Source organism: Sinohyriopsis cumingii, chromosome 7 (assembly GCF_028554795.1).
Source record: "Sinohyriopsis cumingii isolate HCF-2022 chromosome 7, ASM2855479v2, whole genome shotgun sequence".
Lineage (NCBI taxonomy): Eukaryota > Metazoa > Mollusca > Bivalvia > Unionida > Unionidae > Sinohyriopsis > Sinohyriopsis cumingii.
The window spans coordinates 118,294,015-118,312,160 of NC_142967.1; the positions used below are offsets into that span (position 1 = coordinate 118,294,015).

Sequence of the window (18,146 nt, forward strand, 5' to 3'; positions counted from 1 at the left end):
TCTAGAAGATTCCATTGTTGGAGTCTTGATCCTAGCAATTATGCCTTGTTCTTTGATAAGTCCAAATCACGAATCAGGTCATTTAGTTCTTCCTGTGTTATTCTGTGTGGGGTTGATGATGCACCACCGTGAAAATCTGGATCACTGCATGCTGATGGACCAGGAGAAGAACAGGTCGACTCACCTTTGTCTTCGTCAGATGAATCAAGAGAATATTCTGCTGGAGGTTCTGGAATAGGAAGTCCCTCACCATGTGGAACTGGTCTCAATGCAGACGGAATGTTTGGGTAGACTATTCTCGACTTCTTTCGCTTCGTTATTCCGCCGGAAAGAGGAGGAACCAAGCAGAAGTAACAGTCATTTAGGTGGTTGCTTGGCTCTCTCCACACCATTGGGACTGCAAACGGCATTGATGACCTTTTGCAATTCAACCACTGTGAAAGCTGTGTTGTACATGTAGCACAGCATATATGCGGAGCCCAAGGCTTGTCTTGGTCACCAACCTTGCATCCGAAGTAAAGATGATATGCCTTCTTCACTTGAGAATTGATACTTTTCTTCTGGTTGGCAAATGTCACTTCCCCACAAATATAGCAAAAATTGTCCGCGGTATTAACACACTTTCGAGGCATTACTGTTCTTTATTGTACGTAAATGGATAAAATAATAAGTTTTATGTAACAGTAGCTTGAACTGTCTCGCACAACGTCTAAAATATTTTAAATGCTGAACCTATCTGATTGGGCTTTATATAGTACACTGCTTACGTCAGCTTCAGCAGCCGCCTGGCATTAGTATAATAGGCCTACACATGTATAGTACACTGCTGACGTCAACTTACTTCAGCAGCCGCATGGCATTAGTATTGCATTGCATCAGAAAATGATGCAATCAACTGTGGATGATGTGAGCATGATGGTATTATGCAATGTTACATCATTATTCCGGATGTTGCTGCAGTCCTACTGGAGAAATTTACACAGTGAAACATAGAAAATGAGGTATATGAATATCTTCAAAACGAGAGCCAATACAAATTTTTCACGGTTATATTCGTGTTCGGCACACCAAAATACTACAGATTAGGGCCTTTTCAAGTCAGTAATGATTTCACTGTTGACCAGTGTTATCAAAAAGCACAATGCGCATTGCAGAATGTAAACACATTTTTTCCATGAGTTATGAAATGCCACAAGTCTTACACTCTGCCTTGGTAGATAGGAGGTAAGGTAAGGTACCTAAGATGATTGTATTTCATTGAACAAATGGATATTATTAATGATGTTTATATCATATATTATTTTATAATAGGAATTTCATGTAAGTCATTTGGGTTTCAGGCATTAATATTTTTAGTCTTTAATTCAGTGGCCGGCCTTTACCATAGTTAAAGTGCATATGAATACTGCTGAAATTTCGATTCGTAAAGCGTGGTCGAGTTGCCAAGCTCATATCAATACTTAACTCGGTCAAGTACGCCACGCATTATTTGAATTGTTGTCATGTCAACATAGCGTGATCCTAGGTGTATATTTGTTCTGTAGAGCTATGATGCAAACCCAAGTTGTAGATTCATTCAATAATTAAAAATCGTCAAACATGGACTATTGAGATATTTCACAATAAGATAATTTTAAATGTCTGGAAATCTTTTATTGTGATTCAGATTTCTTCATTTAATACGAATTAGGTGACTATGTAAGAGAATTAGAGGTCCGCGTTATCATTTTCAGTTAAGGCCTCGTCTGTAGGAGTCATGAGATGCAGTTTGATTTATTTATAATTTGTTCGTTGAAATTGGAGAGCCAAAATCTTTGTTCTAAACAGACCAGACCTTGCTGGACTATTGTAAAACATATTCAAGGACATGTATATTTAATTAATGTTGTTGGATTATGTGAAACAATCAATGACTTTAGTGACATTCAACTTTCAGTGGATTACTTTGAAGGATCTTGTACATTTGAATAGTGATTTTTTAGTGGTGCCAGCACATAAACGCATTAAAACCTTCATTCTGAATATTTTGGGATTGTTTCCGAATTACTGTGAAATTGATATTACATTTTGAAATTTTAATCTTTATTCATCGCTGTTATTGTACATATTAGGAAAATAAATTTATACTTTGGAAAATGTAATGCTTATTGGGTTTTACCATGTCTTGCTACATAGTTTAAGTCCTCCCCACAGATTTTACAATATGATAATGACAACACAATTACTTCTTACCTAATAGGTCACATTATCCTCTCTATCTATCCTTTGTAATGCTTTTCTTAAGAATACATTAATAAAATTTAAAAGTAGCTCAGCTAACTTATTATAGCTATGATGAATTCATTGGACCCAAAAAAATCCCTTGTATCAAGTATATAGGTATTTACAAACTGAAACCTTACAATTAAATCTTTTCTCGATTCTGATGTTGTTTTATGAAATGTGAAAGAGTGTTTGAACCGTGGCCAAATTGCGTGTAATGTTATTAAAAATCACCCCCCTCTAACAACCAATAAAGATCACATTTAAATGTATTCAAGTCGATAATATTCGATTACCAAAACGATATTGGTTCCAAACAGGAATGATAAATAGGCACAAGAAATATAGTTTCATATAAAGAGAGTAGAAATCATGACTTATATCAAAGTTAGATTTATAAAATGAACTATTGGTTGTAAATACTTTATATGACTTAGACTTGAACTCACAGAGTAATTCTGGCAGGATACCTACGATTTCCATGAACCACCAGTTGTAAATTGTTAAATATTTATAAATCGTTAGTCATCAACTTATACCACCATATCCATTTAGTTCACTTTATAATTTGATGTCACGGCATTGCTCTTGACATAAAAGCATTGTGCACATACATTATTTATTTATTATCAAGTGAGACAAAAGCTGAGACTACGTACTCTTACGTCTATTCACTGCTGGAATTCGTAACAGTGAAACACAATTGTGCATCAAGCGATGTCATAGCAATTTTGTCAAATCTAGTGATCGGCTTTTATTGTACTACACATATATTGTTGAGTTTGCAAAGTTTGGTGAAAATTACCTATGTATAGGCTTATTAGGTCTTCAACTGTTTAGATGCATGATGCTATATCAGACCTGTTTTTATCCTGACATACACAGTTGACTTTACCGCTAAATGGAATCGATAATCCGCTCACAATATACTGGCGATAGGAAACGCGTGAAGCATTACGTAATTTTTATTTTTTGCCGTCTAGTTCGCTAGACTAATCCAATCTGATTATTTGCTTTTTTCCACAAAACATATTCCCTCTTCTGGGATGTGGATCTTCGTCACGCGAATGATTAAACTGAATAATTAGCGTCTACGGTAGTAGCTGCAGATATTCGAATACATATATTTTATTCCTCCATGCTTTTCGAAATCTGAAATTTTGACGTTAATAATATATGTCTCTCCAAATGTTTAACAGTACTGTAAGGGTCAGAAAACTGTGTTTCATAAGTGTTAAAACTCCGTAACGTTTTCTGAAATTTGTCATTTTTTATAGTATGCAGTAGTGATCCTTCAACGAGTGATCATAAAAACAACTGATTGCTATTTCACATTACGGATTTAGGAGGATGCCTGACGGACAATGGGAACGCATATTATTCGTGACAAAAGGTCATAAAATAAGCAGATAAACACGATTATAGTGAATTTCTTCGACGAAGTGATTTCATCTAACGTTACATGTTTGTAGCTATCAAACTACATTAGCTTGTACTGGGTTGGTTGACTTAATATTCACTCGAGATTGCATGAATCAGGCACACGGAGACAATGACAGATGCAACAACTGCTTCAACGAAGGTAGAAATCTAATGAAAAAAAAACCGCATTAATCCATCCAGCATGCTTTCATGAAAAAACACCCATCATTGCTGAAAATTCTAAATGTAAAGTGAAATAAATATATTAATCGCGTATTATACATCAGTGTGTCCGTTTATAAAGGCCATGGCTTGTATACCTAGACATCTGAATTACCTTTATATGTCTGTATGCTCCATGCATATACAATCCATGGTTTGTGTTTGTCAGAATTAGAATTACTATTAAATATTTATATATGTTCAGCCAAGTATCAGAGAATTCTCCCGGTTATGCTCTCTTTATTTCTCTTTCCTTTATCAGTCCTGGGTTAGATATCACGTGATATTTTGATAACGTCTTACAATGGTAAGCTACATATGACATTTGACTAAAGGCATAAGTTTTGGCACAGTATTTGCCAATGGGGCAAATCAGTGGTTCTATGGGATACATGCAGGATATTGATTTATGCATATAAAACAAATGGTATAAAGCCACTAGAAGGATTTTCCAGTCCCTGCGTTAACATAGTCTTGAAAATATAATTATTTTAATTGTCTTCTGTGACAAATAAGTTAAGACTTCAAGTGGTATTTTGTTCTGTTGAAACAAATTCTGTGTATATTCTAATAAGCTTGGCCTTATCTACAAGGCCTGTATTTTGCTGATGAAAAGCAACATTTTCTATCAAACATTGCCACATTAATAAATTTCATGAACTAATCATATGCAAATAAAAGAATTTTCCTCCACACAAATTACACATCTGCGGGTAATAATGTGCCGCATTAGCATGGTCTGCATAAATAAGCTATTTTATGTGGTCGCATCTGGACAATGGTCGTCAGCACATATTAGACGTGATAAGGACTAGTGCAGTGATAGTGAACATAGAAGCGAAGTGTGTATCTATCTATCTATTTATCTGTGTATCTGTCTGTCTGTCAGTGTATCTATCTATTAATATATCTATCTATCTATATATATATCTATATATCTATCTATTTATCTATGTATATGTCTGTCTATCTATCTATCTATCTATCTATGGAACATTATGATTGATGGAATTCAAATGAACTTTCCAATGAACAAAGGTAGAGTCATCTAATACAATATTATTATCTACTTGTTAGCAAAGTAGCCTTACTCCGTAAAGTCTTAATATAGAACGACCAGTGATGCGATTGATGGTAAAAAGACATATTCTACACCCTAGGCATATAATGTGGCGTGTAATAATTTGAAAATACTTTTTTCCAATCAGAGATTTAATGATAACTATAAGGTAAGTCATTTATCAAGTGTTGCTTTTGCAGGATAGAAGTATATTTTTCCTTTCTATAAGAAACATGTTTAAACGGTCAGGAACTCATTCGCTGTCACCTTCTGCCACATAGACTGTGCCAAATGCCAGTTGGAACCGGTTACTCACGATTGTTATTTATTGTTGGCTCTGTACACCCTATATGTCTAGGACCAGAGAAAAACAAGCTTATAAAAATGGCCTTAAATTTGTCTCTTCAGCTAGTTCAGTTTGCACCAGAACATTACTGTTTATCAAATGTGTGGTGTCGAGTCCGGAATCACAGATATGTCAGTCAATATCATGCAGTTACGTTCGCTCTGTACGTACTGTCGAAACTAGTATGTAAACTGAATTTCTTTTGCTAAACGCATAATCGTTTGATGGGAAAAGAGGACGAGTAGAAGGAAATACATGATTAAATGATTTGCGGGTCCATTTGCTTTGTTCATTTTAATATTGGATAGACTCAGTCCAATCTCCAATGTCATTGTTAGATACTCAGTTAAATGTTTCTAGCAAAAGATCAAATTACATATAAAAATAAAATAATGTGATGTTTTGCACCGTTATTATCAAATTATATCTTCCCGACATTACATATATCATCTGTATGATATTCCAATTTGTCAACCTTAATCACCATAGCCAATTAATTGAATATATAATTATACCTGAAGAAATTCTTTAGTATAAGTTTCCATAAGGATATGCCAAAACTGTTAAATAATTAGAATATTTTCCGTTATACCGGATATGTTATCAGTTTGCATTTTGTACCAGTATATTAGTATTTACTTTTGCGATAAGAATTATCTAAAATGCAAACTAAAATAAATTTCATAGCCAGGGTTATCTATATGCACCGATATTTTTGTATGTCTGTCTATCGGTAGGTATGTAGGTAATTATATAGGGATGTAGGTATTTAGGTTGTTTGTTTCTTGTCTTATTCATTACCTTCATGTACAGGAGGAGGAACATGCACTGGTTCTAATAGGCCAAAACCTGAAACACGAAACTTAATTTTAAACGAAATGCATGAATATAAATTTAGGTAATGAGAGATCGATAACTTTATTTTGAAAGTCAGATTTAACATTGATGTCAATAATCATCATGCTCGTGTTCGTCATACACTGTGTAATAGTTTTTTATCTGATGAAGAGAAAAATATCCAACATAACTCTGACTGATACAAGAGAAATCCCAACACCATGAACCCGACATGTGATGACATATGTTTTTTTCTTCTTCAAACCTGGTTAAATATTTCAATTTCTGACATTGCTGTAGAGAAATGTTTCCGTTTAGTTTGAGACTGTTTAAAAGCTTGTGCAAACACTAGTAGAATACCCAGACAGATGGGACATAAAGTACTACCAAAAAGGAATAAGAAGTGTTAGGTCATTGTTATGCACAGAATAAACAACCCATACTAGTATATCAATATGTATTAATTTAGTGTGTATTACTCATTCAATTATATGCATTACAAAGTGCATAACAATAAAACATCTTTGATAATTAGTAGGTTAATAAACAAAGCACAATTAAAGATTAATAATTACAATTTTGGTCCACGCAAAAAACAAACAAATATAATTTTTTTTACTTCTTGTATTATAGGTGTATCTCTCTCTCTCTCTCTCTCTCTCTCTCTCTCTCTATATATATATATATATATATATATATATATATATATATATATATATATATATATATGCATATATATTTATATATCCCACTATATCCAACTTTTGTGTCATTCAAGATCGCACCACTGCAATTAATGGAGATGATACATGTTCGTCATAGCTATGTTAGTTAAAATTTAAGGTCGCGTAATAATACGGATTAAAATGTTTACTGTTCAAAGCCTGACAGATATAATTTTTCTAGGCAGTGACGTATCTAACAATTCACTGGATCGTTGATACATGTTCATGATTTCCGCTCATAAAACAGCATAAAGGTGCATACATGCTCAAGATTAGTATCTCTTAAATGCTTAAGAAAAATGAAGGAATAGTATATGTTATTTTTGCATGCATCATTATCAGATTTGTTCAGCATATCACTGAGTAATTCGGTCACCATTTAAATTGTGTTACTGCCTTCAAAAATGCCAGAGTTTATCTTATGGACATGGATTGTTGCCACACACGTTTGTAGCAATCTATCCTCATGATTATTTGAACTACATATTAGTTCTCATTAACAATGCTAGCAATAGGTACAACATTTAATATGTTGAAAAACGTGTATAAAATTTTGAAACGTTTATAATTTTTACACGAAACAACTAAGGGAATTCCAATTGTGTCCAAATTTTCTAAACATTTTGTATACTGCTTTGATAATTCTATCAAGTAATAACATTTCAGTGTTTGGAGAGTATCCCTAATTAAACGTTTCAAAACCAAATATTCTAATATTTCGAATGATTTTAAAATATTATTAAATTTAATAGGCTAATTCATGCAACCCTTGATTGTGACGGTTATAAATCTATACTCATGTAAGCTTCCTTCAAATAATCTATAAATATGTTCGTTGTAATTCTGTTTAAATGCTCTATATTCTTACTCCATTCTTCTTTTCTAATTGTAAGGCTTATTATACTGGATCGTATTTTGTCTGATTTGTTTCAGTGTTGGTGCATCAAACCGCGAATCATTTATTTCACTGAAGAAATGAAAATATACTTAAATCTTTTGCATGTGTATGTGTTTAAATGTTTTACGTTATCTCTCACTGCGCACATGTAAGTCATTCTTTTAATGCTTACAACTACATTAAACTTCAGTGAACATATTTGCCTATGCTTTATAGCAGATATCACGGATATTTCCCAAAGCTCCAATAAATTCGACAAAACGTCACTGTCTAGTAATATATATTGAAATATATTTTGTTTTCACCTTAGCCGAGTTTGGACATAATCACGTTACAATCACTAATCATGTGCTTCAAGTCTGCACTACGTCACACTAAAGACATATAGGCCGTTGAAATGGCTGTTCACCTGAAAAATTTCAGCTGATAACATTTTATCATCTCCATTTAATGTACTTGAAGGTTTTAAATATCACGAAATAAGGATATGTTTTTGAGTAGATAAATAAAAAGAGTACTGGAAATTAGCTTTTTGGTGTATTTTTTTATATACTCGTTGACCAAATTTCACAATGCCCCAATATCCTCTCTATTTATTTTTAATTATTTGAAGCTTCAAACACCTATATTAAAACATTTGATAATATATATTTAATATTTACTTTGGATGAATATGATCGATTTTTCAATTACTCGTATTTCTTATTTTATAGAAACTGTCATACGGACATTTGCAACAAACTGATCTGTATCACATAATATGTCATGAATCTCAGTAATATTTGAATTAAATTATAATTATATTTAGAGTTGTATAAAGTGATAAAGATAGTGAATATATATATGTATGTTCCTGTGATAGTATAAATTGGCTAATCAAGTATATTTGTTAATATATACATATATAAAGATTAACATTTAGTTGCCATTGACCGCTACATTCATGTTTTGCACAATGAATGGACTTCATTGGCAAAAGACTAGCACATATAAACTCCGGGTATTTACCAAGTTAGAAAATCCGATTCGGTCAATCGTCGCTATTTTCAAAGGGAAATATGGCTTCAAGTTTCATATTAAACACATGCAATAAAATCTCTGTCTTCGGAAAATGTAAAATATATCATTCTTATATTCATTTTTAGCAACTGGCAACATTCGTTGTCTTGAAACTGGAAATTAATATGTCATTTCATATACTCGTTTTCCCCGGTTTACAAAATAGTAAGTTGCATGTGACACCCCAACATGAATCGCTATTATATTACTACTAGTGCGTAGAGAACAAAGTTACCCGAAAATTCCCACAGTAGCGATGCAATAGTTTCAATTGTATGATGAACCTTTTGATTATCATATGGCAGTTGGAAAAGGTTGTAGAATGCATAACGAAATGAAATTAATTGAAATAGTCCGAAGATTTTTAATATTTGTAAACCGATCGCAACGTCACGATATAAAGTACCGTTTTTTTTTTATTTGAGCGTTTACATATCTCGAACATGTGGAAGGGATTAAAACAAAGTCTTATCGATTAAATGGTCAATAAAGTTTTAGTATTATTATGAAGATTTCAATGCATTAAGATGCTACTTAACTGACAGAGATGAATATTTTGTTGCAGACACACACGATGGTGTCCTTTAGTCGTCTTGTAAAAGTCCACAAGGAGGGTCTTACCCATGTCGATCTTTTGATTCTTATATAAACAACTGTTTTTCAATTTTCGTTTGCATTCATTTGTCCAAGTAAGCCATCCAAAGTCTCATTATCAAGTCTAGCATAAGTAACTTTATTAGACAATTTTATTAATGTATGATCTTTTTTTATATTAGTAAATTCTATTCTCTTTCCACGTTGGTTACGTCTATTCTTCGAATAGTAAGTTCTGACCTAATATTAACAGCAACAGTGCTATTCAACAATATACTGGATGGGTATATGTGTATTGGTGCATTATTGTTGGAATTACGTCAAAATTTGTAAGAGATAATAAAAATATATTATGATGAAAATAGGTGTAATCGATAATACCCTATTGAACAATGTACAAGTACATGGATGTATGGATAGGTGCGGAACAATAAATGAAGAAATAGTTATGAAAGTGCAGAAGATACATTTTCCACATATTTTAATTTGACTCAGTGGTGACTCTCTATCGCTTAAATATTACACGGATTAAATTGAAGAACTTATATACAAGCATGGTCACTGATGTTGTCTGTAGTTACCCGGATCTTTACAACTTGGGTCAAATTTTTCTACAAGGCAATTCTGACCTCGCTACATTTGAATATGACATAATCACTAGAGTAGCTGAGTACATGCTATATACACATTTGCTATAACTAGAATAAGAATTATTTTAAAAGTAGAGCGGAATTATATTGAAACATGTAATTATGAAAACAGGTGTATATATCGTGTAGTGTAATGCACTTTTCTAATCATATGACAAGTAATGACAAGAGTTTACTTAATCAATGAAGGAAAATCTATTTTAAAACTAAATTTAGCGGATTATCGGAAAGATCAATGGAAACAACTGAGTGATAACTTAAATCATACGGGACATAGGCTTGTTCAATTCTTGTGTTGGTTTGAAGAATACAGTGTATTTTTCATTGAGAGGTAGTGTTTACCTATACTTAAGAGATATATTTTCTTATGTTCCGAACTCAATTGTATATTCCGTTTTATTCATATAATTGCTCAGTTTATCCGCTTGCTCTCTAATTCATTCAAAGATAGGTAATTCATTCAAATACTTTGCATTTCTCTTTGCTGTCAAATGCTCATTTGATTATTAGATAAACATTGAAAACGGTCATACGGTAATGACATTTCCTTATGATACTTCAGTTAGTTTCAATAACATTTTAGTTTTGTCTTCAAAGTAAACCTACCACAGACATTGCAGGATTTGGGACAGTACAGTTTAGCAAGGTGTTCGCTCTGGCAGATTATCAGCTTCAAATCTTCACATCTGGTATTCGGGTCATCCACGCATGTACCTGCAATAGATTATTACAAAAAGTAGCTCTATATTTGGAGTTCATCCAGCAGAGTTATTTAGGCCTTGACAACAAACATTATGTTTTCAGTTCCGACGATATTCAGAATCATTTAATGTTAATTACAAGACATTATAAGGTTTATTTTAATCGCCAGGACAACTACATTGGAAACAAATTGCATGGATATACGTTCGAGGTGTGAATTGTTCATTAAGTAGCATACTTAGGTTGCCATAACGTCTATATATTTATCGTTCAAACTTACGTTGTTACATGAGCAGAATAATAATCTTGGAAAAAAATAAATAATTCCATTTATGTTGATAGCCCTTGATTCTAATTACCTTTGCACAGCGGGATCGTGCACGGAGCGAAACCAGAGGTTGTACGGCAGTATGGATATCCTGTATGGTCTGGATCTCGACAATAATTCTTAGCTTTTGTTATATTACCATCGATAAAATCGCTGTCTGGAAAGCTTCCTGCCCAGTTCAAACACGCTCCTTTGTCTGTTGAGGAGACGTACCCATTATACGCGTGGCTTTGGCTTGCATAGTAGCATTCTGCAAAAAGTAAAATATACTACCTCTATACTTAGGAAGCTCATTTGTGCAAACCTGTTGTTACTGATAGAGGAAAATGATGATTTTAGGAATCGGATTTGAACGCGTGATTGAAGTTCTCCGAGTGTTGCGTCTCTCCCACACTGACATTTATATTTTCACAGCAACATAAGGCGGATGAAACATTGCAGTCACTTTACAAGCTTATGCGTGATAAAAATTTCATCATGGTATGCACAAACTCAAACTAAAATCTTAATTGCACATATTTAGCAATAACATCAAAAATTAAGCAGGGATGAATAGCCTTCGAGAAGACGATTGCATGTTTACAATGAATGTCTGACTTTACAGCCGTTTTTTTTTACGATGGTGTCAATGTATTTTCATATCAAGCTGGATAATACAATAGGCATTCCATCTGTTATGTTGTTTACTTATTATCAACGGATTGATTTCATAACATATTGTTTCATTTTTTTCCAAATAATTAATAAGTTTATAAAGCATTAGCGTTTCTTTATATTTTATATATGAAGTCAGACTTGCAAAGGACAATCTTTTCCCCAGTGCGTTAATTATTTATTTTTCCTAATTATGTATTGATATTGTCACTACAGGGCCACATATAAAAACCATCTGAATCTTTAGAATTATGATTCGCTTAGAACATATGAAATTCAGCACACGACATAGGTTCAAGGACTCATAAAGTAATAATAAAAAATAGACCCTCTTTAGATCTTATGCGGTATATCTTACGTGGAATATTGATAAATATGTGACCACATTCATCATGCTAGAGGTAATTTAATTTAATTTTGTGATGTTGTTATGTTTTTTATTTTGCATATCGATTACAACACTTTAATAGAAAGCAGGTTTTAAACTATACAGTTTTTTGTTAACAAGGATTACGATTGAGGGCACGAAGATTGAACGATTGCCTATTTATTGAAGCTCAGATCTCTGAAATAAAGGAATAAAATGGTACTAACTTAATGAATCAGCTTTGAGAAAATAATGTGCAGATGACGTTGTCGTGTTTCTGTCTATCGTTGTGGACAGTTCAATATACCAATGATATCAAGGTTTATGGTGCATTCTGTTAAGACGATACGTCATAAATTAAGTAACAGATGGAAGAGATACCATAAATTTAAGTAAAATCAGCAAGCGTATTATTTATCTACAGCACATACTACTAAGTGAGTATTCAATAGACTGTTACAGTATTGTGAATTAAATAAAAGCATTCTAAATGCCCTATCACAAGTCCATAAGTATAGATGGTTTAGAATGAATCTCAATAATTTTCAATGTCATTATCCAACACGATGATGGAATTCTGTATGCCTTTGAATGACTTAACAATAATTCCAAATAATGTGTTAATCAAACGCCAATTAGCGCTAAGTAATTCAAGGAAATAATTTAAATAAAGTAGTCCTCTCCGTTTCTAGTATACTCTTTGCACATAAGCAACATATTTTTATCTACAATCAAGGACGCTATTTAGCAATCTAAACATCATATTTACATTACTAACTTACAATCAGGAAGAAAAGTTAAGTATACAAAGTAAATTAAATATATATAATATATATAACTGTCCATTTGTTAGAATTGGCTCTACCGTACACTATACTCTTTTCGATTCATGAACCTTGATATTTGGATACACTGTGGCTTGCAACCTATCATAACAACAATAGCTCAATGTGTCATAAAGTTTCGTTGTGTGAATATTGACCAGGAACCAATAAACACACAAATATTGATTCCTATCATTGTGCGTTATGATGCATTTTTGATTAGTTTTGTAACATACAAGTATTCACAAATAGTTTGATCTATCAAGGGTAAAAGCAATTTAATATGCACATAGTTAATTATTTGCACAGTGCACGTTTGCAATTGTACTACACTTCATTCAACAACTGCTTATTTTGTCAAATATGTATCAATGAATGTCATTTTTTCGTTAATTACAATATCTCATTTTTTCCCCCAAACATTAGTTTTTGTCAATGTCATGTCAAAGAATAGGAGAGTTGATTAACACATAGTATCATTAACTCGTTGCATCCTTTATAGCATTTCGAAATATTACCTTGTACTAAGAATAACCGGTTATTCCTACCGTCCACAGTAATTTAAAAAATAACGACATTAAATATCGTAGGTAAATTCTGCACCACCTTGCTTAAGTGTTTACAGTTGCTAATGAATAATATTAATATTAAACACTATGACAAGTTTGTATTTTACCCATGGGACAGGTCCGTGAGAATGTATCTAGGAAGAATTAAGGTAATTCCCATAGGACCGGTTAGATCATGTGAGGTTTTTTAGGAGATTTGCACTTTTTTACGAAGTTCTAGTGTCATATTCGTGTTTCACCTCTTAAGCTGTACATAAAAAACTAATGCTGGACAATCTTCTTATTCTTATTTCTTGTGTTCCTGTTGTATTATCAAATATGCACACATATTTTATGTTGTATTTAAATATTATTTTTGCGGAAACAATTTTTTGAACTGTTCTGTTGAAATATAAAGTGCTCGTTGGATTATAATAATATTTTGGACCTATTATGAATTATTTATAAGGAGTTCCGGACAGTGCAATTTTGATACATCATAATTGTTGGAAAACCTGTACACTCTCGGATTTGAAAATCATTGCGGACATTTGATTCTTTTGGATTTGAATGGTACTTTCTTAGGCTTTGTTTCAATTCATAGTACTGCAAGTTCCTCTTTTATTTTTATTTTGTAAGTTTGATAATTAAATTGTTTGTTAAGGTGTGCAAAAATGTCAATCTTACTTATTTCTATTACTTAGTATTTACCATAGAGTTGTAACACATATATCTTGTATAATTCCAACCAACTGGATACTTCGTGTAGTGGTACTCACTTTATTTTATTGAATTATGTATACGTGTGCTTAGAAAATGGCATTAGACTTCCTAGAATGCCACAGCAGAGAAAATTGTTTTTTCCGATACTTTGATGCTCGTAAGGATTAATAGCGGAATTACCATGTAGGATGGTTGAACTTTCTTCAAGCTTGTTGTATCTCAGACGAGAAATGTTCCATGTACTCAGAGTGGTCTAGTATGGTGGGCCACATAAACGTGAACATACAACAGTATATTAGCTGAATTTTATTGACGTGGCATCACTTGCATCGTAATACGATTCTTTTATGCGACGATTGCAGAAGACAGAGTTGTAGGCAAGGGTAAACAGAGTACCGTAAGGCCAAATGCCTCAGATAGATACAGCATCTACAATATTCGTGGAACTCGTAATTCCTATCGGACAATCCGAAATATCCTAAGTCTATTAGATTACGTAGCATAATAACCGCAGTCCGAGTCTTTACCGTCAATAGTAACCGAGCATGTGGCCGAGGCACTTGTTGACATGTTAAACAGAGCATGGTGCGTGAGGAGGTTAACGCGGATTGTGGAACCTATAGCAAAACTGAGTAGTCTATTATCAACACCGTATTCCTTGATGTGTATAGAATTTTGAGAGAAATGTAATGAGACGTTAAAATCGTATGTCGGATGTGATCGGAGAGATTGCAAGATTGGTAGTGATATTTGAAAGCGTTGTTGTTTGCTAGGGATTTTCACTGTTCAAGTTCCTATACTTTATTATAATTTAAGGTCATATGCCAATTCTGCGCGAACTATGAGCACTTGATGTTGCCGACGACGACATTTAATCGACCTATGATGAAGTCGCAATATACGCGAATACGCGAGAGATTAGAAAGTACGTGTTAGATGGATAAAACTACAAGCTACCGAAATGAGTTTTCACGTACGCAAAATATTATCAGCGGGCATAGTAATGTAGAAAATGCAGCGCATTTGATCGTGTATTGGTGCTTCTAGTTTCTATTAGGAACAATTTATTGGTCCAGTTAAATGGGCCTTATGAGATCATACAGGACAAGGGTGAAATCGAATCCAGAACAGACACGGAAGGTAGGTTAAAAGCATTTGATAACAATGTGTTAAATGATAAATGAAAAGTCTTAACAAATAGATGACAAGTGGATATTGAACATAGCATGGATAACGGATATCAAAGATGAGTTGGGTGGCGAACTTAAAGTATACCATGGTACATATATTCCCCTTAAGTGCTCCGTCGAGAATGGAAATAGAGCATACATATGGTCAGAGTTTCTCCAGAGTTATCTAAAATTCTGTATTGACACATTGTTGAGTGTATCCAGATGTATTTAAGGGACAAATCATACTGGATTGACGAGGTATTGAAATAAGTTCCAGATCCAGATAGAATCAAAGGATATCCTCTGCTGTTTAGTTTTCGAGAGATAACTAAACAAGTGAGCACAAATGCTTGTAGTATTGTAATACAGTGTGTATGTATGATATCTAAACATAAATGTTCCATGTTTCGTTACCTCCTATAGCGTTACCCAAGGTAGGTTACTTCAAAATACTGGCTTTTGGTTTATCCACTGCTGAACACGAAATGTACAGGCAGTGAGAATCTCGATTACCGCAAGGTTTATGGTTGCGTATTTGTCACTACAGTGAGGGTTGCCATTGAGTAGATTCTTTGCTGTATGATTACAATAAAACGCCCGTTGTCACGACTTTACGGAAGAAATCTAGCTGTAGAAGGTTTATGACAGGGATTTGTAGAACTATGTTGTGATTCATTAGAACCAGGATGTCAATTGTGAAGTTGACTTCAGAGGACGATATTTATTTACTGACACTGAGAGGCCAAAGCTCTGGGACCATTGGGTTTGCACTGATTAATTAGGCTTACGATGGTTTCATCGGCACACAGAGAGGAGCGCGTCAAGCAGAAACATTCAATATAATAATATAATTCAATACAGCTATTAGCCAGATAAATCAACCCTCTAAATTTGTATTTCTGCTGATGAACGATGTGTGTATCCGACGTCTGATGTTCATTAAAATGTGCAATTTTGCTGCATACAAATCTTTGAGGAACAATCCTGCGTACACTTTAGACACATACGGGTAATGTAGTAAAATCCATATCTAGTGCGAAGTTCAAAATGGCCACATGATTGATTGTTGTGCTATTCCACGTTGATTTACATGTCACGAAAACTAGGATATGCTCCAGAAATATAATGTACATGTCACCAAGGAAACCCATCAGCCAGCGGATGCTCCAATGCCGCAAGAAAAACAGATAAGTGAATAAATGTACATCGATGTGTGCAGCCCAAAATGGCTGCAGCTGTTTACAGCTTTTAATGAATAGGTGATATCTGCCCCATAACATAACATCAATATTATTACGAGTAATGGTCTGATTTATCTGCTTATATCGCTGTATGAGTGCAAATTATATATACATACGACTTATGTAATAACCGTACATTGTTCATATTTTATTGTAAATGTTATATCACGATCATCCCTAGTGATTATCCACAGTTCCATACGTTGATTCTCGTTTGATTGCTCCACGAGGTTGCATGATCTGATTAGATCTACTGAGACACGATATAATCCCTTTCTTTTCGTTCGTGAACTCTCAGTCAGTGATTATTCCGAATCTATCGTAGGACATACCGCTCATGAGTATGGCGTCATTTTGATCCATAGTTTACTTGCAGTCCTCGCTAAGTTTAACCCCAACTGGGCTTAATCATATTTGAAATGTAAGCATCATGCATACAATTGCTTTAATGGGATGTTTTGTTGAAGGTCATGTACTTCATTCAACTGAAGAGGTACTTTTATACGCGTATTTGATATATACGGTACAAGCATGCTTGAGCATTCGTGATTTTAATGTCAGCAAAATTTACTTTTATTTATTTCGTGTCACATTTCTATACAATGTGCAGCTTTTTGTATAGTAAATGATGCAAATTGTTCAAATATAATATAAAAGTACGCAATGTCTATCATTGCTGATATATTATATCGATATTCTTGGTATATTTGTATACACTCAAACGTGCATATATATCTTTGGTATGCACTTGTGCTACTGACAGCTGATCGATGATTTACTGCTAATGTCAAACCAAACTGTTGCAGTGCTATATTTTACCAAGTCCATATTTTGAATATGACAATTCAACCTGTCATATAAAGATGACAAGTTATGTTGTCTACTGTGTATACTATCTGAATAGGTAATATTATTTTGAATGTTTGTTGATCCATTCACCTGAAAATGTACATTTCTTTTACTGTTTGAGACATCTGCATTATAATTGATATTATATATTGTTATTTATGTTGCATTAAAATTAGTGCATACAAATGCCTGTAATTAGTACTTTGTCTCCACTACTTTATTACCGGTATTAAATATCTATTGCGTGTTGTCTTTTGTTTGTGATTATATCTTATGTATATAGCTAAGTGTCTCTATGATTTTTGAATATATAATGAGATCATTATTAGCTGGATGTAGACATGTTAACAGATGCTTTTTTTGGTTCGAGACATAGAGTCGTAACATTATTTTATTCCAGTTTGTTCTATTTATGTGACAAAGACGATATTTAAATTGCATTTTCCTGCTTCAAATACGTGTTGTGCATGAGCGTTTTTATTTAGTTTTCGTTTTAGGTGTGGGGTGCACGTGTCGTGAAAGGATTATCTTGCCTGATCATAACTGATCAGAACGCGTACGCTGAGGGGAAACGAGTCATGTGAGACGGAAACAAGAGGAGACCCAACATGCAAATAGAATGGCACCACGCTCTCGAATAAGAAAATTTAAAAGGAAATGAAA

General features: G+C 33.5%; 1 protein-coding gene across 1 annotated transcript in view; it reads right to left on the minus strand.

Moving 5' to 3' along the window:
* Positions 1 to 18,146, minus strand: part of LOC149796008 (apolipoprotein(a)-like) — a 176,572-nt gene that overhangs the window by 40,008 nt on the left and 118,418 nt on the right. The window contains exons 34-36 of the mRNA XM_089963911.1: positions 11,137 to 11,355; positions 10,682 to 10,789; positions 6,114 to 6,161 (exon numbers count right to left, since the gene is read on the minus strand). Coding sequence (XP_089820037.1) covers positions 6,114 to 6,161; positions 10,682 to 10,789; positions 11,137 to 11,355 — 375 coding nt within the window. The remainder of the gene's footprint in view (positions 1 to 6,113; positions 6,162 to 10,681; positions 10,790 to 11,136; positions 11,356 to 18,146) is intronic.